Consider the following 24327-nt stretch of genomic DNA (forward strand, 5'->3'; position numbering starts at 1 on the left):
GGGGATAGATACTTTTACACACGTACTGTTGGCGTCACGTGCTTGAATACGCGGGGATAGATACTTTTACACACGTACTGTTGGCGTCACATACTTGAATACGCGGGGATAGATACTTTTACACACGTACTGTTGGCGTCACATACTTGAATACGCGGGGATAGATACTTTTACACACGTACTGTTGGCGTCACGTGCTTGAATACTCGGGGATAGATACTTTTACACACGTACTGTTGGCGTCACATACTTGAATACGCGGGGATAGATACTTTTACACACGTACTGTTGGCGTCACATGCTTGAATACGCGGGGATAGATACTTTTACACACGTACTGTTGGCGTCACATGCTTGAATACGCGGGGATAGATACTTTTACACACGTACTGTTGGCGTCACATACTTGAATACGCGGGGATAGATACTTTTACACACGTACTGTTGGCGTCACATGCTTGAATACGCGGGGATAGATACTTTTACACACGTACTGTTGGCGTCACGTGCTTGAATACGCGGGGATAGATACTTTTACACACGTACTGTTGGCGTCACATGCTTGAATACGCGGGGATAGATACTTTTACACACGTACTGTTGGCGTCACATGCTTGAATACGCGGGGATAGATACTTTTACACACGTACTGTTGGCGTCACATGCTTGAATACGCGGGGATAGATACTTTTACACACGTACTGTTGGCGTCACGTGCTTGAATACGCGGGGATAGATACTTTTACACACGTACTGTTGGCGTCACGTGCTTGAATACGCGGGGATAGATACTTTTACACACGTACTGTTGGCGTCACATGCTTGAATACTCGGGGATAGATACTTTTACACACGTACTGTTGGCGTCACATACTTGAATACGCGGGGATAGATACTTTTACACACGTACTGTTGGCGTCACATGCTTGAATACGCGGGGATAGATACTTTTACACACGTACTGTTGGCGTCACATGCTTGAATACGCGGGGATAGATACTTTTACACACGTACTGTTGGCGTCACGTGCTTGAATACGCGGGGATAGATACTTTTACACACGTACTGTTGGCGTCACGTGCTTGAATACGCGGGGATAGATACTTACAAACCCGTACTGTTGGCGTCACATGCTTGAATACGCGGGGATAGATACTTTTACACACGTACTGTTGGCGTCACGTGCTTGAATACGCGGGGATAGATACTTTTACACATGTACTGTTGGCGTCACATACTTGAATACGCGGGGATAGATACTTTTACACACGTACTGTTGGCGTCACATGCTTGAATACGCGGGGATAGATACTTTTACACACGTACTGTTGGCGTCACATACTTGAATACGCGGGGATAGATACTTTTACACACGTACTGTTGGCGTCACGTGCTTGAATACGCGGGGATAGATACTTTTACACACGTACTGTTGGCGTCACATACTTGAATACGCGGGGATAGATACTTTTACACACGTACTGTTGGCGTCACGTGCTTGAATACGCGGGGATAGATACTTTTAAACCCGTACTGTTGGCGTCACGTGCTTGAATACGCGGGGATAGATACTTTTACACATGTACTGTTGGCGTCACGTGCTTGAATACGCGGGGATAGATACTTTTACACACGTACTGTTGGCGTCAGGTGCTTGAATACGCGGGGATAGATACTTTTACACATGTACTGTTGGCGTCACGTGCTTGAATACGCGGGGATAGATACTTTTACACACGTACTGTTGGCGTCAGGTGCTTGAATACGCAGGGATAGATACTTTTAAACCCGTACTGTTGGCGTCACATACTTGAATACGCGGGGATAGATACTTTTACACATGTACTGTTGGCGTCACATACTTGAATACGCGGGGATAGATACTTTTAAACCCGTACTGTTGGCGTCACATACTTGAATACGCGGGGATAGATACTTTTAAACCCGTACTGTTGGCGTCACATACTTGAATACGCGGGGATAGATACTTTTAAACCCGTACTGTTGGCGTCACGTGCTTGAATACGCGGAAACAGATACTTTTAAACACGTACTGTTGGCGTTCTAGGCAAAGCGGCGACGCCCCGGCTTGTTTTCGGTCTCAGAGGTTAAAATAAACCCTCTTATATCACATTTTTGGCCTCGGGTTGAACGTTACATTACAGTTACGCGCTCTCGTTGCCCGCGGGACCTGACCGAGTGCTCAGTTTGTAATAGAAAAGCTGACGAGTCCTTCTGCCGGAGGAGGAGAGGATGACGCACGCCGCAGAGCCGATATATAAACTACTAATGGAGGAAAATGAGTCGTTTTTTGCTGGGGGAAGGATACAGTTTACGTCATTTTATCAGTGATTTAATTTGTTGGACTTTCCAAATGTTGCCAGGGGCTGAACTGGAGAGGCTGGTTTAGTCCTGGTTTAGTCCTGGTTTAGTCCTGGTTTAGTCCTGGTTTAGTCCTGGTTTAGACCTGGTTTAGTCCTGGTTTAGACCTGGTTTGGACGTGGTTTGGACCTGGTTTAGTCCTGGTTTAGACCTGGTTTAGTCCTGGTTTAGTCCTGGTTTAGACCTGGTTTGGACCTGGTTTAGTCCTGGTTTAGATCTGGTTTATTCCTGGTTTAGTCCTGGTTTAGACCTGGTTTAGTCCTGGTTTAGTCCTGGTTTGGACCTGGTTTAGACCTGGTTTAGTCCTGGTTTAGTCCTGGTTTAGATCTAGTTTGGACCTGGTTTAGAACTGGTTTAGTCCTGGTTTAGTCCTGGTTTAGTCCTGGTTTAGTCCTGGTTTAGATCTAGTTTGGACCTGGTTTAGAACTGGTTTAGTCCTGGTTTAGTCCTGGTTTAGTCCTGGTTTAGTCCTGGTTTAGACCTGGTTTGGACCTGGTTTAGTCCTGGTTTAGACCTGGTTTAGTCCTGGTTTAGTCCTGGTTTGGACCTGGTTTAGTCCTGGTTTAGATCTGGTTTATTCCTGGTTTAGTCCTGGTTTAGACCTGGTTTAGTCCTGGTTTAGTCCTGGTTTGGACCTGGTTTAGACCTGGTTTAGTCCTGGTTTAGTCCTGGTTTAGATCTAGTTTGGACCTGGTTTAGACCTGGTTTAGTCCTGGTTTGGACTTGGTTTGGACTTGGTTTGGACCTGGTTTAGTCTTGGTTTAGTCCTGGTTTAGTCCTGGTTTAGACCTGGTTTAGTCCTGGTTTAGTCCTGGTTTAGACCTGGTTTAGACCTGGTTTGGACCTGGTTTAGTCCTGGTTTAGACCTGGTTTGGACCTGGTTCGGACCGGGTTTAGTCCTGGTTTAGACCTGGTTTCGACCTGGTTTAGTCCTGGTTTAGACCTGGTTTAGACCTGGTTTAGTCCTGGATTAGACCTGGTTTAGACCTGGTTTGGACCTGGTTTAGTCCTGGTTTAGTCCTGGTTTAGACCTGGTTTAGACCTGGTTTGGACCTGGTTTAGTCCTGGTTTAGACCTGGTTTGGACCTGGTTTGGACCTGGTTTAGTCCTGGTTTAGACCTGGTTTGGACCTGGTTTAGTCCAGGTTTAGACCTGGTTTGGACCTGGTTTGGACCTGGTTTAGTCCTGGTTTAGACCTGGTTTGGACCTGGTTTGGACCTGGTTTAGTCCTGGTTTGGACCTGGTTTAGTCCTGGTTTAGACCTGGTTTAGTCCTGGTTTAGACCTGGTTTGGACGTGGTTTGGACCTGGTTTAGTCCTGGTTTAGACCTGGTTTAGTCCTGGTTTAGTCCTGGTTTAGACCTGGTTTGGACCTGGTTTAGTCCTGGTTTAGATCTGGTTTATTCCTGGTTTAGTCCTGGTTTAGACCTGGTTTAGTCCTGGTTTAGTCCTGGTTTGGACCTGGTTTAGACCTGGTTTAGTCCTGGTTTAGTCCTGGTTTAGATCTAGTTTGGACCTGGTTTAGAACTGGTTTAGTCCTGGTTTAGTCCTGGTTTAGTCCTGGTTTAGTCCTGGTTTAGATCTAGTTTGGACCTGGTTTAGAACTGGTTTAGTCCTGGTTTAGTCCTGGTTTAGTCCTGGTTTAGTCCTGGTTTAGACCTGGTTTGGACCTGGTTTAGTCCTGGTTTAGACCTGGTTTAGTCCTGGTTTAGTCCTGGTTTGGACCTGGTTTAGTCCTGGTTTAGATCTGGTTTATTCCTGGTTTAGTCATGGTTTAGACCTGGTTTAGTCCTGGTTTAGTCCTGGTTTGGACCTGGTTTAGACCTGGTTTAGTCCTGGTTTAGTCCTGGTTTAGATCTAGTTTGGACCTGGTTTAGACCTGGTTTAGTCCTGGTTTGGACTTGGTTTGGACTTGGTTTGGACCTGGTTTAGTCTTGGTTTAGTCCTGGTTTAGTCCTGGTTTAGACCTGGTTTGGACCTGGTTTAGTCCTGGATTAGACCTGGTTTAGACCTGGTTTGGACCTGGTTTGGACCTGGTTTAGTCCTGGTTTAGTCCTGGTTTAGACCTGGTTTAGTCCTGGTTTGGACCTGGTTTGGACCTAGTTTAGTCCTGGTTTAGTCCTGGTTTAGACCTGGTTTACACCTGGTTTAGACCTGGTTTAGACCTGGTTTATTCCTGGTTTAGTCCTGGTTTAGACCTGGTTTAGACCTGGTTTGGACCTGGTTTAGTCCTGGTTTAGTCCTGGTTTAGACCTGGTTTAAACCTGGTTTAGTCCTGGTTTAGTCCTGGTTTAGACCTGGTTTAGACCTGGTTTAGTCCTGGTTTAGTCCTGGTTTAGTCCTGGTTTGGACCTGGTTTAGACCTGGTTTAAACCTGGTTTAGTCCTGGTTTATTCCTGGTTTAGTCCTGGTTTAGTCCTGGTTTAGTCCTGGTTTAGTCCTGGTTTGGACCTGGTTTAGACCTGGTTTAAACCTGGTTTAGTCCTGGTTTATTCCTGGTTTAGACCTGGTTTAGACCTGGTTTGGACCTGGTTTAGTCCTGGTTTAGACCTGGTTTAGACCTGGTTTAGTCCTGGATTAGACCTGGTTTAGACCTGGTTTGGACCTGGTTTAGTCCTGGTTTAGTCCTGGTTTAGACCTGGTTTAGACCTGGTTTGGACCTGGTTTAGTCCTGGTTTAGACCTGGTTTGGACCTGGTTTAGTCCTGGTTTGGACCTGGTTTAGTCCTGGTTTAGTCCAGGTTTAGTCCTGGTTTAGACCTGGTTTAGTCCTGGTTTAGTCCTGGTTTAGACCTGGTTTAGACCTGGTTTAGTCCTGGTTTGACCTGGTTTAGACCTCGTTTAGACCTGGTTTAGACCTGGTTTGGACCTGGTTTAGTCCTGGTTTATTCCTGGTTTAGTCCTGGTTTAGTCCTGGTTTAGTCCTGGTTTGGACCTGGTTTAGACCTGGTTTAGTCCTGGTTTGGACCTGGTTTAGACCTGGTTTAGTCCTGGTTTGGACCTGGTTTAGACCTTGTTTAGACCTGGTTTAGACCTGGTTTGGACCTGGTTTGGACCTGGTTTAGTCCTGGTTTAGATCTGGTTTATTCCTGGTTTAGTCTTGGTTTAGACCTGGTTTAAACCTGGTTTGGACCTGGTTTGGACCTGGTTTGGACCTGGTTTAGTCCTGGTTTAGATCTGGTTTATTCCTGGTTTAGTCCTGGTTTAGACCTGGTTTAGTCCTGGTTTGGACCTGGTTTGGACCTAGTTTAGTCCTGGTTTAGTCCTGGTTTAGACCTGGTTTACACCTGGTTTAGACCTGGTTTAGACCTGGTTTATTCCTGGTTTAGTCCTGGTTTAGACCTGGTTTAGACCTGGTTTGGACCTGGTTTAGTCCTGGTTTAGTCCTGGTTTAGACCTGGTTTAAACCTGGTTTAGTCCTGGTTTAGTCCTGGTTTAGACCTGGTTTAGACCTGGTTTAGTCCTGGTTTAGTCCTGGTTTAGTCCTGGTTTGGACCTGGTTTAGACCTGGTTTAAACCTGGTTTAGTCCTGGTTTATTCCTGGTTTAGTCCTGGTTTAGTCCTGGTTTAGTCCTGGTTTAGTCCTGGTTTGGACCTGGTTTAGACCTGGTTTAAACCTGGTTTAGTCCTGGTTTATTCCTGGTTTAGACCTGGTTTAGACCTGGTTTGGACCTGGTTTAGTCCTGGTTTAGTCCTGGTTTAGACCTGGTTTAGTCCTGGTTTAGTCCTGGTTTATTCCTGGTTTAGTCCTGGTTTAGAGCTGGTTTATTCCTGGTTTAGTCCTGGTTTAGACCTGGTTTAGTCCTGGTTTAGACCTGGTTTGGACCTGGTTTAGTCCTGGTTTAGTCCTGGTTTAGTCCTGGTTTGGACCTGGTTTGGACCTGGTTTAGTCCTGGTTTAGATCTGGTTTATTCCTGGTTTAGACCTGGTTTAGTCCTGGTTTAGTCCTGGTTTAGACCTGGTTTAGTCCTGATTTAGGCCTGGTTTAGACCTGGTTTAGTCCTGGTTTAGTCCTGGTTTAGACCTCGTTTAGACCTGGTTTGGACCTGGTTTAGTCCTGGTTTAGATCTGGTTTATTCCTGGTTTAGTCCTGGTTTAGACCTTGTTTAGTCCTGGTTTAGTCCTGGTTTAGTCCTGGTTTAGACCTGGTTTACACCTGGTTTAGATCTGGTTTATTCCTGGTTTAGTCCTGGTTTAGACCTGGTTTAGACTTGGTTTAGACCTGGTTTGGACCTGGTTTAGTCCTGGTTTAGTCGTGGTTTAGACCTGGTTTAAACCTGGTTTAGTCCTGGTTTAGTCCTGGTTTAGTCCTGGTTTAGACCTGGTTTAGACCTGGTTTAGACCTGGTTTGGACCTGGTTTAGTCCTGGTTTAGATCTGGTTTATTCCTGGTTTAGTCCTGGTTTAGACCTGGTTTAGTCCTGGTTTAGTCCTGGTTTAGTCCTGGTTTAGACCTGGTTTACACCTGGTTTAGACCTGGTTTAGACCTGGTTTATTCCTGGTTTAGTCCTGGTTTAGACCTGGTTTAGACCTGGTTTGGACCTGGTTTAGTCCTGGTTTAGTCCTGGTTTAGTCCTGGTTTAGACCTGGTTTAGACCTGGTTTAGACCTGGTTTAGACCTGGTTTAGACCTGGTTTGGACCTGGTTTAGTCCTGGTTTAGACCTGGTTTGGACCTGGTTTAGTCGTGGTTTAGTCCTGGTTTAGACCTGGTTTAAACCTGGTTTAGTCCTGGTTTAGTCCTGGTTTAGACCTGGTTTAGTCCTGGTTTAGACCTGGTTTAGACCTGGTTTGGACCTGGTTTAGTCCTGGTTTATTCCTGGTTTAGTCCTGGTTTAGTCCTGGTTTAGACCTGGTTTGGACCTGGTTTAGACCTGGTTTGGACCTGATTTAGTCCTGGTTTAGAGCTGGTTTATTCCTGGTTTAGTCCTGGTTTAGACCTGGTTTAGTCCTGGTTTAGTCCTGGTTTAGACCTGGTTTGGACCTGGTTTAGTCCTGGTTTAGTCCTGGTTTAGTCCTGGTTTGGACCTGGTTTGGACCTGGTTTAGTCCTGGTTTTAGACCTGGTTTAGTCCTGGTTTAGTCCTGGTTTGGACCTGGTTTAGTCCTGGTTTGGACCTGGTTTAGTCCTGGTTTAGACCTGGTTTAGACCTGGTTTGGACCTGGTTTGGACCTGGTTTAGTCCTGGTTTAGACCTGGTTTACACCTGGTTTAGACCTGGTTTAGACCTGGTTTATTCCTGGTTTAGTCCTGGTTTAGACCTGGTTTAGACCTGGTTTGGACCTGGTTTAGTCCTGGTTTAGTCCTGGTTTAGTCCTGGTTTAGACCTGGTTTCTGACCTGGTTTAGACCTGGTTTGGACCTGGTTTAGTCCTGGTTTAGACCTGGTTTGGACCTGGTTTAGTCCTGGTTTAGTCCTGGTTTAGACCTGGTTTAAACCTGGTTTAGTCCTGGTTTAGTCCTGGTTTAGTCCTGGTTTAGACCTCGTTTAGACCTGGTTTAGTCCTGGTTTATTCCTGGTTTAGACCTGGTTTAGACCTGGTTTGGACCTGGTTTAGTCCTGGTTTAGTCCTGGTTTAGACCTGGTTTAGTCCTGGTTTAGTCCTGGTTTATTCCTGGTTTAGTCCTGGTTTAGACCTGGTTTGGACCTGGTTTGGACCTGGTTTAGACCTGGTTTGGACCTGATTTAGTCCTGGTTTAGAGCTGGTTTATTCCTGGTTTAGTCCTGGTTTAGACCTGGTTTAGTCCTGGTTTAGTCCTGGTTTAGACCTGGTTTGGACCTGGTTTAGTCCTGGTTTAGTCCTGGTTTAGTCCTGGTTTAGACCTGGTTTAGTCCTGATTTAGGCCTGGTTTAGACCTGGTTTAGTCCTGGTTTAGATCTGGTTTAGTCCTGGTTTAGTCCTGGTTTAGACCTCGTTTAGACCTGGTTTGGACCTGGTTTAGACCTGGTTTAGACCTGGTTTAGTCCTGGTTTGACCAGGTTTAGACCTCGTTTAGACCTGGTTTAGACCTGGTTTGGACCTGGTTTAGTCCTGGTTTATTCCTGGTTTAGTCCTGGTTTAGTCCTGGTTTAGTCCTGGTTTAGACCTGGTTTAGTCCTGGTTTAGTCCTGGTTTGGACCTGGTTTAGACCTGGTTTAGTCCTGGTTTGGACCTGGTTTAGACCTGGTTTAGTCCTGGTTTGGACCTGGTTTAGACCTTGTTTAGACCTGGTTTAGACCTGGTTTGGACCTGGTTTGGACCTGGTTTAGTCCTGGTTTAGATCTGGTTTATTCCTGGTTTAGTCCTGGTTTAGACCTGGTTTAGTCCTGGTTTGGACCTGGTTTGGACCTAGTTTAGTCCTGGTTTAGTCCTGGTTTAGACCTGGTTTACACCTGGTTTAGACCTGGTTTAGACCTGGTTTATTCCTGGTTTAGTCCTGGTTTAGACCTGGATTAGACCTGGTTTGGACCTGGTTTAGTCCTTGTTTAGTCCTGGTTTAGACCTGGTTTAAACCTGGTTTAGTCCTGGTTTAGTCCTGGTTTAGACCTGGTTTAGACCTGGTTTAGTCCTGGTTTAGTCCTGGTTTAGTCCTGGTTTGGACCTGGTTTAGACCTGGTTTAAACCTGGTTTAGTCCTGGTTTATTCCTGGTTTAGTCCTGGTTTAGTCCTGGTTTAGTCCTGGTTTAGTCCTGGTTTGGACCTGGTTTAGACCTGGTTTAAACCTGGTTTAGTCCTGGTTTATTCCTGGTTTAGACCTGGTTTAGACCTGGTTTGGACCTGGTTTAGTCCTGGTTTAGTCCTGGTTTAGACCTGGTTTAGTCCTGGTTTAGTCCTGGTTTATTCCTGGTTTAGTCCTGGTTTAGAGCTGGTTTATTCCTGGTTTAGTCCTGGTTTAGACCTGGTTTAGTCCTGGTTTAGACCTGGTTTGGACCTGGTTTAGTCCTGGTTTAGTCCTGGTTTAGTCCTGGTTTGGACCTGGTTTGGACCTGGTTTAGTCCTGGTTTAGATCTGGTTTATTCCTGGTTTAGACCTGGTTTAGTCCTGGTTTAGTCCTGGTTTAGACCTGGTTTAGTCCTGATTTAGGCCTGGTTTAGATCTGGTTTATTCCTGGTTTAGTCCTGGTTTAGACCTTGTTTAGTCCTGGTTTAGTCCTGGTTTAGTCCTGGTTTAGACCTGGTTTACACCTGGTTTAGACCTGGTTTATTCCTGGTTTAGTCCTGGTTTAGACCTGGTTTAGACTTGGTTTGGACCTGGTTTGGACCTGGTTTAGTCGTGGTTTAGTCGTGGTTTAGACCTGGTTTAAACCTGGTTTAGTCCTGGTTTAGTCCTGGTTTAGACCTGGTTTGGACCTGGTTTAGTCGTGGTTTAGTCGTGGTTTAGACCTGGTTTAAACCTGGTTTAGTCCTGGTTTAGTCCTGGTTTAGTCCTGGTTTAGACCTCGTTTAGACCTGGTTTAGACCTGGTTTAGACCTGGTTTGGACCTGGTTTAGTCCTGGTTTAGATCTGGTTTATTCCTGGTTTAGTCCTGGTTTAGACCTGGTTTAGTCCTGGTTTAGTCCTGGTTTAGTCCTGGTTTAGACCTGGTTTACACCTGGTTTAGACCTGGTTTAGACCTGGTTTATTCCTGGTTTAGTCCTGGTTTAGACCTGGTTTAGACCTGGTTTGGACCTGGTTTAGTCCTGGTTTAGTCCTGGTTTAGTCCTGGTTTAGACCTGGTTTAGACCTGGTTTAGACCTGGTTTGGACCTGGTTTAGTCCTGGTTTAGACCTGGTTTGGACCTGGTTTATTCGTGGTTTAGTCCTGGTTTAGACCTGGTTTAAACCTGGTTTAGTCCTGGTTTAGTCCTGGTTTAGACCTGGTTTAGTCCTAGTTTAGACCTGGTTTAGACCTGGTTTGGACCTGGTTTAGTCCTGGTTTATTCCTGGTTTAGTCCTGGTTTAGTCCTGGTTTAGACCTGGTTTGGACCTGGTTTAGACCTGGTTTGGACCTGATTTAGTCCTGGTTTAGAGCTGGTTTATTCCTGGTTTAGTCCTGGTTTAGACCTGGTTTAGTCCTGGTTTAGTCCTGGTTTAGACCTGGTTTGGACCTGGTTTAGTCCTGGTTTAGTCCTGGTTTAGTCCTGGTTTGGACCTGGTTTGGACCTGGTTTAGTCCTGGTTTTAGACCTGGTTTAGTCCTGGTTTAGTCCTGGTTTGGACCTGGTTTAGTCCTGGTTTGGACCTGGTTTAGTCCTGGTTTAGACCTGGTTTAGACCTGGTTTGGACCTGGTTTGGACCTGGTTTAGTCCTGGTTTAGACCTGGTTTACACCTGGTTTAGACCTGGTTTAGACCTGGTTTATTCCTGGTTTAGTCCTGGTTTAGACCTGGTTTAGACCTGGTTTGGACCTGGTTTAGTCCTGGTTTAGTCCTGGTTTAGTCCTGGTTTAGACCTGGTTTCTGACCTGGTTTAGACTTGGTTTGGACCTGGTTTAGTCCTGGTTTAGACCTGGTTTGGACCTGGTTTAGTCCTGGTTTAGTCCTGGTTTAGACCTGGTTTAAACCTGGTTTAGTCCTGGTTTAGTCCTGGTTTAGTCCTGGTTTAGACCTCGTTTAGACCTGGTTTAGTCCTGGTTTATTCCTGGTTTAGACCTGGTTTAGACCTGGTTTAGACCTGGTTTAGTCCTGGTTTAGACCTGGTTTAGTCCTGATTTAGTCCTGGTTTATTCCTGGTTTAGTCCTGGTTTAGACCTGGTTTAGACCTGGTTTGGACCTGGTTTGGACCTGGTTTAGACCTGGTTTGGACCTGATTTAGTCCTGGTTTAGAGCTGGTTTATTCCTGGTTTAGTCCTGGTTTAGACCTGGTTTAGTCCTGGTTTAGTCCTGGTTTAGACCTGGTTTGGACCTGGTTTAGTCCTGGTTTAGTCCTGGTTTAGTCCTGGTTTGGACCTGGTTTGGACCTGGTTTAGTCCTGGTTTAGATCTGGTTTATTCCTGGTTTAGACCTGGTTTAGTCCTGGTTTAGTCCTGGTTTAGACCTGGTTTAGTCCTGATTTAGGCCTGGTTTAGACCTGGTTTAGTCCTGGTTTAGATCTGGTTTAGTCCTGGTTTAGTCCTGGTTTAGACCTCGTTTAGACCTGGTTTGGACCTGGTTTAGTCCTGGTTTAGATCTGGTTTATTCCTGGTTTAGTCCTGGTTTAGACCTTGTTTAGTCCTGGTTTAGTCCTGGTTTAGTCCTGGTTTAGACCTGGTTTACACCTGGTTTAGACCTGGTTTATTCCTGGTTTAGTCCTGGTTTAGACCTGGTTTAGACCTGGTTTAGACCTGGTTTGTACCTGGTTTAGTCCTGGTTTAGACCTGGTTTGGACCTGGTTTAGTCGTGGTTTAGTCCTGGTTTAGACCTGGTTTAAACCTGGTTTAGTCCTGGTTTAGTCCTGGTTTAGTCCTGGTTTAGACCTCGTTTAGACCTGGTTTAGACCTGGTTTTGACCTGGTTTGGACCTGGTTTAGTCCTGGTTTAGATCTGGTTTATTCCTGGTTTAGTCCTGGTTTAGACCTGGTTTAGTCCTGGTTTAGTCCTGGTTTAGTCCTGGTTTAGACCTGGTTTACACCTGGTTTAGACCTGGTTTAGACCTGGTTTATTCCTGGTTTAGTCCTGGTTTAGACCTGGTTTAGACCTGGTTTAGACCTGGTTTGGACATGGTTTAGTCCTGGTTTGGACCTGGTTTAGTCGTGGTTTAGTCCTGGTTTGGACCTGGTTTAGTCGTGGTTTAGTCCTGGTTTAGTCCTGGTTTAGTCCTGGTTTAGTCCTGGTTTAGTCCTGGTTTAGTCCTGGTTTAGACCTGGTTTAGACCTGGTTTAGACCTGGTTTAGACCTGGTTTGGACCTGGTTTAGTCCTGGTTTGGACCTGGTTTAGTCGTGGTTTAGTCCTGGTTTGGACCTGGTTTAGTCGTGGTTTAGTCCTGGTTTAGTCCTGGTTTAGTCCTGGTTTAGTCCTGGTTTAGACCTGGTTTAGTCCTGGTTTAGTCCTGGTTTAGACCTGGTTTGGACCTGGTTTAGTCCTGGTTTAGTCCTGGTTTAGTCCTGGTTTGGACCTGGTTTGGACCTGGTTTAGTCCTGGTTTTAGACCTGGTTTAGTCCTGGTTTAGTCCTGGTTTGGACCTGGTTTAGTCCTGGTTTGGACCTGGTTTAGTCCTGGTTTAGACCTGGTTTAGACCTGGTTTGGACCTGGTTTGGACCTGGTTTAGTCCTGGTTTAGACCTGGTTTACACCTGGTTTAGACCTGGTTTGGACCTGGTTTAGTCCTGGTTTAGTCCTGGTTTAGTCCTGGTTTAGACCTGGTTTCTGACCTGGTTTAGACCTGGTTTGGACCTGGTTTAGTCCTGGTTTAGACCTGGTTTGGACCTGGTTTAGTCCTGGTTTAGTCCTGGTTTAGACCTGGTTTAAACCTGGTTTAGTCCTGGTTTAGTCCTGGTTTAGTCCTGGTTTAGACCTCGTTTAGACCTGGTTTAGTCCTGGTTTATTCCTGGTTTAGACCTGGTTTAGACCTGGTTTGGACCTGGTTTAGTCCTGGTTTAGTCCTGGTTTAGACCTGGTTTAGTCCTGATTTAGTCCTGGTTTATTCCTGGTTTAGTCCTGGTTTAGACCTGGTTTAGACCTGGTTTGGACCTGGTTTGGACCTGGTTTAGACCTGGTTTGGACCTGATTTAGTCCTGGTTTAGAGCTGGTTTATTCCTGGTTTAGTCCTGGTTTAGTCCTGGTTTAGTCCTGGTTTAGACCTGGTTTGGACCTGGTTTAGTCCTGGTTTAGTCCTGGTTTAGTCCTGGTTTGGACCTGGTTTGGACCTGGTTTAGTCCTGGTTTAGATCTGGTTTATTCCTGGTTTAGACCTGGTTTAGTCCTGGTTTAGTCCTGGTTTAGACCTGGTTTAGTCCTGATTTAGGCCTGGTTTAGACCTGGTTTAGTCCTGGTTTAGATCTGGTTTAGTCCTGGTTTAGTCCTGGTTTAGACCTCGTTTAGACCTGGTTTGGACCTGGTTTAGTCCTGGTTTAGATCTGGTTTATTCCTGGTTTAGTCGTGGTTTAGTCCTGGTTTAGACCTGGTTTAAACCTGGTTTAGTCCTGGTTTAGTCCTGGTTTAGTCCTGGTTTAGACCTCGTTTAGACCTGGTTTAGACCTGGTTTTGACCTGGTTTGGACCTGGTTTAGTCCTGGTTTAGATCTGGTTTATTCCTGGTTTAGTCCTGGTTTAGACCTGGTTTAGTCCTGGTTTAGTCCTGGTTTAGTCCTGGTTTAGACCTGGTTTACACCTGGTTTAGACCTGGTTTAGACCTGGTTTATTCCTGGTTTAGTCCTGGTTTAGACCTGGTTTAGACCTGGTTTAGACCTGGTTTGGACCTGGTTTAGTCCTGGTTTGGACCTGGTTTAGTCGTGGTTTAGTCCTGGTTTGGACCTGGTTTAGTCCTGGTTTAGTCCTGGTTTAGTCCTGGTTTAGTCCTGGTTTAGTCCTGGTTTAGTCCTGGTTTAGACCTGGTTTACACCTGGTTTAGACCTGGTTTAGACCTGGTTTATTCCTGGTTTAGTCCTGGTTTAGACCTGGTTTAGACCTGGTTTAGACCTGGTTTGGACCTGGTTTAGTCCTGGTTTGGACCTGGTTTAGTCGTGGTTTAGTCCTGGTTTAGTCCTGGTTTAGTCGTGGTTTAGTCCTGGTTTAGTCCTGGTTTAGTCCTGGTTTAGTCCTGGTGCGGTACAAACCGAAAATTGACCTGTTTTGTTGTGAAAAGAAAAGTATAATTTGAAACTCTTTGTTTCCGTTGATGAGCATAATTTTGCTCGGAGAGTTTCTCGAGGGTCGGGACCTGAATTTGCGATGATGTTTTGAGACGAAGCCGAGAGGCGAGCGGGAGAACGCACGTGGCCCTCGGGAGAACGCACGTGGCCCTCGGGAGAACGCACGTGGCCCTCGGGAGAACGCACGTGGCCCTCGGGAGAACGCACGTGGCCCTCGGGAGAACGCACGTGGCCCTCGGGAGAACGCACGTGGCCCTCGGGAGAACGCACGTGGCCCTCGGGAGAACGCACGTGGCCCTCGGGAGAACGCACGTGGCCCTCGGGAGAACGCACGTGGCCCTCGGGAGAACGCACGTGGCCCTCGGGAGAACGCACGTGGCCCTCGGGAGAACGCACGTGGCCCTCGGGTCAGTGGTTTCCTTCAGGGAAACAACACGTAATGTGCAAAAGCACAGTCTAAACTACAGCCAGTTTATTACAGTTAATGAAGGCGAGACGCTGCAGGAGAAAAGGAAAATATCTTCAATTTGGAGATTTTCTGTATCACACATTTTTCATCATGCAGTGTATTCATATCAACAAGGCTTTTTATGTGTGAAAAATGCCAAAATTGCATATTTGGGACTTATAAAACTGAAAAATGGATCGAGGCAGGATTAAATTGTTATAAATGAGTAAATAATAAGTAAATACTGAAAATGTGTGTAGAACGTCAATAAATCACAAACTCAGCTGGAGCACATTTAAGTTCATTCACAGTTTGATGAATCCTGGTTAGAAAGTCCTCTCCAGAGTTCAAGACAAATGTCCTTTGAGGTCCTTGTGTCAGGACGAAGTCGTGTCAATATCGTCCAGAGGGGACCTCACGGTCCAGAGGGAACCTCACGGTCCAGAGGGAACCTCACGGTCCAGAGGGGGGAACTCACGGTCCAGAAGGGGGACCTCAGTCAGACAGGGCTGAAGGGAGGCCCGGCTCCTCTGGGGCTGAGGAAACACCAAAACATGAGAGAGAGATGAGTCTGAGCTGAAGGCTAAAGCAGGTTTCACCAGAACAGAGTTATTGGAGACGTGTTCCACAAAATTAACGCGTTTACCTCGTTCCGACTCGTTCTGCAAGTAAGTAAATAAATAAGTAAGTAAGTAAATAAATGCTTCTCTCTCGTGTCGTATCGATGTAAAACATCAGATTCTGGCCAAGCTCTGAGTTTAAACGAGAAAAACCACAAACGATGAAGAGATAAAAATGTGTCAAAAACAGGAAACTCTCACAGACCAGACTCAGACCGGTTTAGTGCTGCTTTAGTGCTGCTTTAGTCATGGTTTAGTCCTGGCTTAGTCCTGGTTTAGTCCTGCTTTAGTCCTGCTTTAGTCCTGCTTTAGTCCTGCTTTAGTGCTGCTTTAGTCCTGGTTTAGTCCTGCTTTAGTCCTGCTTTAGTGCTGCTTTAGTCCTGCTTTAGTCCTGCTTTAGACCTGCTTTAGTCCTGCTTTAGTCCTGCTTTAGTCCTGCTTTAGTCCTGCTTTAGTCCTGCTTTAGTGCTGCTTTAGTCCTGGTTTAGTCCTGCTTTAGTCCTGCTTTAGTCCTGCTTTAGTCCTGCTTTAGTCCTGCTTTAGACCTGCTTTAGTCCTGCTTTAGTCCTGCTTTAGTCCTGCTTTAGTCCTGCTTTAGTCCTGCTTTAGTGCTGCTTTAGTCCTGCTTTAGTGCTGCTTTAGTGCTGCTTTAGTCCTGCTTTAGTGCTGCTTTAGTCCTGCTTTAGTCCTGCTTTAGTGCTGCTTTAGTCCTGCTTTAGTCCTGCTTTAGTCCTGGTTTAGTCCTGCTTTAGTCCTGCTTTAGTCCTGCTTTAGTGCTGCTTTAGTCCTGCTTTAGTGCTGCTTTAGTCCTGCTTTAGTGCTGCTTTAGTCCTGGTTTAGTCCTGCTTTAGTCCAGGTTCCTGGACATGGCTCTGGCGCTGCTCCTGGTTTTGTGCTTCTTCTTTTCGGGTAAGTGACACTTCTTTTCTCTTGGTTTGTGGCTGTGAAAGTCGCTGTCTTTAACTTCCTGGAAACATTTTAAAAACATGTTATTTCTAATGTCAGGAGGATGAAATATATTCCTGGTGTTTGTTCATAAAAACACACAGATCGTCACACTCGTCGCTCTTAAAGCCTGATTATGTCACATTGACTTCCACAAACACATATTTTCACCTCAAAAGTGGAATCATGTTTAGACTTTTGAGATGAAAAACACTCGTCAGAGGGACATTGTGGGAGTCATATTTCACATTGATTACAATCGTAAATGGTAAATATTCTGTTTGTCTCCATTTAATTCAAACATGAGTGTCTAAAGCAGCCTCACTTTAGACCTGCACATTATTGGCTTTTCTACTTCTTTTCATCACAGCGTTTGGACTTGACTTGATGAAATGTGTCAAATGACGTGTTTGTTTGTTCCCGAACATTAAAATAGTTGTTTTCTCTTGCGTGTGTCGAGACGATGTGTGCGTTTGACATGTTTGAAGTCAGATTCCACAGGAGATTTGGAGCTCATCAAATCCCATGTGTTCCTAAAATGATCTGAAGAGGAACAGTTTGACTTTCTGCACATTTGTCTAAATAACAGCAAAACTAAAAGAATGACATGTTGTTCTGTCCGGGGCCAGTAATACCACGTTTCATCCTTTATGTGGGACATGCAGCGTCTTAAACACTTAAATGAACCTTTTTGTGCTCGGATCAAACTCTTAATTGCCGTTGACTTGACTCCATCTGCTTGAAGTCCTTTGTCATAAACAGGACTCACATTTCATGTTTCACACACAGCTCAAAACTCTGTCCTCCTGTTGCAGAACACTGGGCACATTCTGGTAATGCAAATTGTGTTTCTTCAGCAACTGTCATGTCAATTGTACATTATACATTTCACATTACACATTTCATAACCTTTCATGTTGATCACTTATTTTCTTCCCTCTATATTCCATGTCTATGTATGTTGATCGATTGTCCTGATTGTCCCGATTGGGCAAGATTACCTTCGCCTCTCTACTGTCTCTTTTTTCACATGTTACCGAATGTCCGGCGCATAATACAGGTGTTCAGCTCCCATATTATCGTCATCGCTGTGATGATGATTACTCGTTGATTCTTTTAGCAGAGTATGGTACTCTGCGCACCGTAGCCTCTGTCTCTCGTTTATTGTAGCAGAGTATAGTACTCTACCGTAGACTCTGGACAAAACTCATACAAACGAAGTCCTGCGTCTTGTAGATTGCTTATGGATCTGGTGCTGTGTTGTCTGCTGCACCCATGATCTCGTCCTCCCCTGGTTAGGACGACACGGTACAGTTTTCTTGTGTACAATTTTTTTTTTGGTAATTATTGATTCGGAATATTTGTTTACTCGTATATCCCTCCATTTTGAGATATGGCCTTGCCCATTTCTCAAACTTCTACATTTAAACAAAATTCAATAATCCAGATAGTTTACAACGTTCACTAATCCAGGATGTAATCAAGGAAGAGATGGAATTGCGTCTGTCTTACACTCCGCAATGTCACCTCTTGACCTTTCACAGTTCAGTGGTCACATCCCTGGCTGAGCCTCCCCTTCCACGGCGCTGGGCTCCCCCCTGTGTGGGTCAATCAGTCTATGTGTGTAATCTTACACTTCCCAAATCTGTAACTTGTAAATCTGTTTTACCACCATTTGAGCTCAAACTCCAAATGTTTCAAACTCTAAATGTTTCAAACTCTAAATGTCTCAAACTCTAAAAGTCTGGTGTCCACGTGTGCGTGCCTATGTATGTATGTATGTATGTATGTATGTATGTATGTATGTGTGTGTGTGGGTGTGTGGGTGTGTGGGTGTGTGTGGGTGTGTGTGTGTGTGTGTGTGTGTGATTCAAATACATCAAACAATAATAATTATCCCAATAATTCCCCGTTGAGCTGGCCATAAGGGTCAGTTCACAACTTAGAATTTTCACATAATTAACATAACGTTTCACATCTCCTCTGTGGGTGTGGCCTGCATAAGGTCACACATCTAATGTAATATGTGCTAATCTTCTATATGTGCCTCAGGTGAGTTTCAAACCCAATCTCTCACACCTGCTCATGTGGTGCTTTACAAACATTGTGTATTAGTTTTTTTCTAGCAAGTCTATATGTGTATTAAAAAATCTAAATGATCCTAAACCTTCCCCTTGATTATAAGGCACGTCTCTTTTTGTCAACCTGTTTTCCCCTTGTTGCCTACTTTCTTTGTCTTTTCTTTGTCTCTCATCACATCTTCCTCACTGTCTTCCCCTCTGTCTCTCTCTGTCTTCCTCTCTGTCTTCCTCTCTGTCTCTCTCTGTCTTCCTCTCTGTCTTCCTCTCTGTCTCTCTCTGTCTTCCTCTCTGTCTTCCTCTCTGTCTCTCTCTGTCTTCCTCTCTGTCTTCCTCTCTGTCTCTCTCTGTCTTCCTCTCGTAACGGAGGAAACACCCATTTCTAAACCTGCTTTTTTTTCCTCTCCTTTCACTTACTCTTTACCTTCACTTGTAACCTGCTTTTACTTTCTCATTGCTGCTGATATAACTATCAGACGCTGCATCTCCTGGGATTCCACTGTTCTTCACTCCTCCTGTTTAGTTCTCGTTATCACTGGTTTCATAACTTCTATAACGTCTAAATTTAGATGATATTGTCTTATTTAAATCTATTCAATTCTTGATTGAATCTCCACAATCCTTCAGGTATTTACTTTAGAATGTCAAATTATTTCCCTGTTAACTTAGTCCTGGTTTAGACCTGGCAACACCTCAGGGGGGGTTGACTGATGAGTAATAAGGAAAAGTTCCTTATTACTCATCAGTCAACCCCCCCTGAGGTGTTGCCGTTGGTGTCCCTGTGATAAGACATCTGCTCCATCCTGAGTCCTCTCCCCAAATTATTTCCCAGTCAATAGCCCCTTATCTCTGACTATCTTTTATGACTTGGTGTCCTGTTGTCACCCTGTTAGTTAATAAATGCTAAACCATGTCCCCCCACTTCTGCGTCAATTGCCTTAGTTAATGACCCATTCATGTCTTTCCAAGGAGGACATCAGCACGTCACTATTTAACTTATTCCCTCACTTACGTCTACATTGCAATACGAGGTTTCCGCATGATAATACAAATAAATAAGTTACTGATATAACTTTTACTATCACTTTACTTACTGCCCGTTCTACTTTCATGTCCAAAAACATCAGTAGTCACCCATTTACCCATATTATCACTTCCAGGCCTGTTTCTGCATTTGATTCTAAATTTAAAAACACTTCTGTCTTTTCGTCCTGTACGTTCATCTAGTCATGCATTAAGTCCAAAAAGAAAATTTTCGTCAAGTCCAAAAATAAAACGAAACAAAACAAAACGTAGCTTTGTTCTGTGCACACAAAAAAAACACAATACCGTAAAAACTCTTGTATTCTATGTCGGGGACAGGAAGTGTCCTGTCTGTCTTGTGATCACATTCCCCAAAAAATTGGCCATCTATGAAAATCTGAATTAATCTTCATCTCTTATCACGTTTAATAAAATCTTTATAATTGATTGTTGTTAAAATTGTTAAAATTTGTTCTACAGAGCTCTCAAATACTAGGCGCTTACATTCACTCGTCTTTATGTCAGTAACAACTCGGCATAAGGCTTCATGACTTTCTTTCGGTGAGAAACTTAACTCGTGGTGAGCAATTTAACTCCTTTATGTGAGAAACTTATCTACACAAAGCCAACCAATATTTTTCCAGCAATATCAAACTCCCTGCCTATGTGAGAAACTTATCTCGTCCATAAGCCTACAATATTTCCTCAGTAATATCAAACTGGGCAAAAAAAGCCTACAATATCCTTTAATGAGTAAATATTAAACTCCTGTATTTTTTTTTAATGAGTAAATATTAAACTCCTGTATATTTTTAATGAGTAAATATTAAACTCCTGTATATTTTTAATGAGTAAATATTAAACTCCTGTATTTTTTTTAATGAGTAAATATTAAACTCCTGTATATCTTTAATGAGTAAATATTAAACTCCTGTATTTTTTTAATGAGTAAATATTAAACTCCTGTATTTTTTTTAATGAGTAAATATTAAACTCCTGTATTTTTTTTAATGAGTAAATATTAAACTCCTGTATTTTTTGTCTGAGAAATATCAAACTCCTGTATTTTTTGTCTGTGAGAAATATTAAACTCCTCTTTATGCGAGTAACTAAACTCCTGCATAAAGCCTATGCATAAAACGTTTTATGGCTAACTCTTTCACACACAAAGTTTTGTCTGACCTTCTTTGTCGCCTGTGTTCTCCTGCTGCTTCGAAACGACGCGCTCTCCTCGCGGAGAATGAGGTGCGATGGGCGGCCACGGGGAAAGTGGACTTCCTTTAGCTGTGCACAGACTTCACCGATTCACCCGTCAATCTCCGCGAAGGGCAGCTGGTCGTCCGGCTCGATAGGACCAGAAAATGTCATGGAATCAGACAATACACCAATGCTATTCCTTAACACATAGAGAACACAATTCAACTTAGAATATGAAACTACACAGAAATATCAGACATTTGTATGGCAAGCTTGGGAGAAAACGCGTCAGCCAGGCCGTTGTACGCAGCCTGGCGTGACCCTCCTGCGTCTCACCCCGTTTTTTCTCATGCTGGTTGGTTTTATTAGATATTCTGGAATAGGCGGGTCACATTTCTCATTGGTCAGCTTCACATCAAGGCACTTGTTTTACAGCCTTGGGTAAACATTACCCAAACTTCTCTGGGCCCCCCCTAGGGTAAACATCCTTTGGCCCATCTTTACGACCCCTTCACAAATGCTGTCACACACCCATTTTTCTCTGAGACTAATGATGCAGATAAAATATCACTATTATGCAAATAAAATACATCACAGAAATATAATCATATATTCACATTTTATCACACTTCATGACCCTGCCCCGGATAAAGCAAAAGAAAATGAATGGATGATTGCATGTGATTGGCCGAGGTTTGATCACTTCCTGTAGAGAGCTGGAGACGACACGAGAGCGAACAGGGCTCAAGAGGGCACTGAGAGGAGGAGTCAGGGGGAAGGGGCGGGGCTTCACCTGCTCAGGTAAAGGGGTGGGGCTTCAGCTGCTCAGGTAAAGGGGCGGAGCTTCATCGGCTCAAGTAAAGGGGCGGGGCTTCATCTGCTCAGGTAAAGGGGCGGGGCTCACTCTGTCTCTTGTCTGTTCAGAGCCGCTCAGGCTGGTGGGAGGGGCCAGTCGCTGTGCTGGGACTGTGGAGGTGAAACACAGAGGAGAGTGGAGACGAGTGGTGAAGGCCTATGGCTTCTGGGACCTGGGGGCCACAGCTGCTGTGTGTCGAGACCTGGACTGTGGCTCTGCTGTTTCTGGAGGAGAAAGAGATGATTTTCCACAGAGTCGTGTGTGGGAGATCCACCCTTACTGTGTGAAGAAGTTTACAGTGAGAGAGTGTGTCACAGACTCTTCCTCTTCTAAGGCTCTGGAGGTGGTGTGTTCAGGTAAAAGTGAAAGTCTGATACATTTTTAGGAGTTCGGCGATAAGACGTAAAGAATTATAATAATCACAATAATCCCCTCCAAACACGTGGTTTTGGGTATTTTATTTGATGTTGTTTTATAACAAGGAAATTAAATGTTTCAATATTAATTTCCTCAGACATTGGCTCAGAGCGGTGATGTCACACATGTGTGTGTCCTATTGGCTCAGAGCGGTGATGTCACACATGTGTGTGTCCTGTTGGCTCAGAGCGGTGATGTCACACATGTGTGTGTCCTATTGGCTCAGAGCGGTGATGTCACACATGTGTGTGTCCTATTGGCTCAGAGCGGTGATGTCACACACATGTGTGTGTCCTATTGGCTCAGAGCGGTGATGTCACACATGTGTGTGTCCTGTTGGCTCAGAGCGGTGATGTCACACATGTGTGTGTCCTATTGACTCAGAGCGGTGATGTCACACATGTGTGTGTCCTATTGGCTCAGAGCGGTGATGTCACACATGTGTCCACAGACTCGGTGCGGCTGGTCTCGGGGTCCGGCCTGTGCTCAGGATCAGTGCAGATCTGGGATCAGTCCTGGACCTGGCTCTGTGAAGAGGCCTTGGACCTTCAGGGTGCAGAGGTGCTGTGCAGGGAGCTGGGCTGTGGGGCTCCTTCTCTCCTCCAGGGGGCGGTCTCTCCTCTGGGACTGCAGACGTTCTACTGTGAGGGCCATGAGTCTGCTCTGATGGACTGTCCCCGCTACAGCTCAAGGACCTGCTCCTCTGGAGCCGCTGTCAACCTCACCTGCTCAGGTAAAGGGGCGGGGCTTCAGCTGCTCAGGTAAAGTGGCGGGGCTTCAGCTGCTCAGGTAAAGAGGAGGGGCTTCAGCTGCTCAGGTAAAGGGGCGGGGCTTCAGCTGCTCAGGTAAAGAGGGCTTCAGCTGCTCAGGTAAAGAGGGCTTCAGCTGCTCAGGTAAAGAGGGCTTCAGCTGCTCAGGTAAAGGGGCGGGGCTTCAGCTGCTCAGGTAAAGGGGCGGGGCTTCAGCTGCTCAGGTAAAGGGGCGGGGCTTCAGCTGCTCAGGTAAAGGGGCGGGGCTTCAGCTGCTCAAGTAAATCAATCAATCAAATGTATTTATAGAGCACAATTTATACAAAGCGCAATTCAAAGTGCTTTAGAATGTTAAGACACATTTAAAAAAGTAAAATAAAAACACAATGTAGTTTATAAGAATATAAATCAGTGTATGTCAAAATAAATAGATAAAAACATAAAAACAAATGAATGTGGTATTTAAAATATTAAAACCCTGGTAAAAATATTTTGTCATTGGCGCGGCTAAACAATACAATATAATATAGTCTTTTTGGTTTTAAAACCAAACAAGATCCATCTCATCCCCCTAGCTACCGACCTCTCCCACTACTGAACACTGACATGAAACTGATCACCAAAGCACCAGCCACCAGAACAGAAACAGTCACTCCCATAATCATTCATTCAGATCAAAAGTAGACACGCCACAGATAATGTCTGCAGACCGTTCGGCCTATTCAACACAACAACACAACAGAAAACCATTATAATTTCACTTGATGCAGAAAAAGCTTTTGATGAGGTAAACTGGTTATTTTTATTCAAAATTCTCCACAGGTTTGACTTCGGAGAGTCGTTCATCCACCGGGTTGTCTCTCTCACCTTCCCTCTCTAGCCTTCCCTCTCTCACCTTCCCTCTCTCGCCTTCCCTCTCTCGCCGTCCCTCTCTCCCCGTCCTTCTCTCGCCTTCCCTCTCTCGCCGTCCCTCTCTCGCCTTCCCTCTCTCGCCGTCCCTCTCTCGCCTTCCCTCTCTCGCCTTCCCTCTCTCGCCTTCCCTCTCTCGCCGTCAGTCTCTCGCCGTCCCTCTCTCGCCGTCAGTCTCTCGCCGTCCCTCTCTCCCCGTCCTTCTCTCGCCGTCCCTCTCTCGCCGTCCCTCTCTCCCCGTCCTTCTCTCGCCTTCCCTCTCTCGCCGTCCCTCTCTCGCCGTCCCTCTCTCCCCGTCCCTCTCTCGCCTTCCCTCTCTCGCCGTCCCTCTCTCGCCGTCCCTCTCTCCCCGTCCCTCTCTCGCCTTCCCTCTCTCGCCGTCCCTCTCTCGCCGTCCCTCTCTCCCCGTCCCTCTCTCGCCTTCCCTCTCTCGTCGTCCCTCTCTCGCCTTCCCTCTCTCGCCATCCCTCACTCGTCGTCCCTCTCTCGCCTTCCCTCTCTCGCCGTCTCTCTCTCCCCGTCCCTCTCTCGCCTTCCCTCTCTCCCCGTCCCTCTCTCGCCTTCCCGCTCTCGCCGTCCCTCTCTCGCCTTCCCTCTCTCACCTTCCCTCTCTCGCCGTCCTTCTCTCGCCTTCCCTCTCTCCCCGTCCCTCTCTCGCCGTCCCTCTCTCGCCTTCCCTCTCTCTCCTTCCCTCTCTCGCCTTCCCGCTCTCGCCTTCCCTCTCTCGCCGTCTCTCTCTCCCCGTCCCTCTCTCACCTTCCGTCTCTCACCTTCCCTCTCTCGCCGTCCTTCTCTCGCCATCCTTCTCTCGCCTTCCCTCTCTCGCCGTCCTTCTCTCGCCGTCCCTCTCTCGCCGTCCTTCTCTCGCCTTCCCTCTCTCGCCTTCCCTCTCTCGCCGTCCCTCTCTCGCCTTCCCTCTCTCGCCTTGCCTCTCTCGCCGTCTCTCTCTCGACTTCCCTCTCTCACCT

At 45.7% G+C, this 24327-nt stretch overlaps 1 protein-coding gene across 1 annotated transcript in view; it reads left to right on the forward strand.

The window, feature by feature from the left end:
- LOC140364925 (CD5 antigen-like) overlaps positions 1-24327 on the forward strand; it is an 82923-nt gene that overhangs the window by 19080 nt on the left and 39516 nt on the right. The window contains exons 2-3 of the mRNA XM_072451304.1: positions 21292-21640; positions 22153-22434. Coding sequence (XP_072307405.1) covers positions 21292-21640; positions 22153-22434 — 631 coding nt within the window. The remainder of the gene's footprint in view (positions 1-21291; positions 21641-22152; positions 22435-24327) is intronic.

The sequence above is a fragment of the Eucyclogobius newberryi genome, unplaced genomic scaffold (assembly GCF_026437365.1).
Source record: "Eucyclogobius newberryi isolate DKJ021-1_F unplaced genomic scaffold, fEucNew1.0.hap1 SCAF_18, whole genome shotgun sequence".
NCBI lineage: Eukaryota > Metazoa > Chordata > Actinopteri > Gobiiformes > Gobiidae > Eucyclogobius > Eucyclogobius newberryi.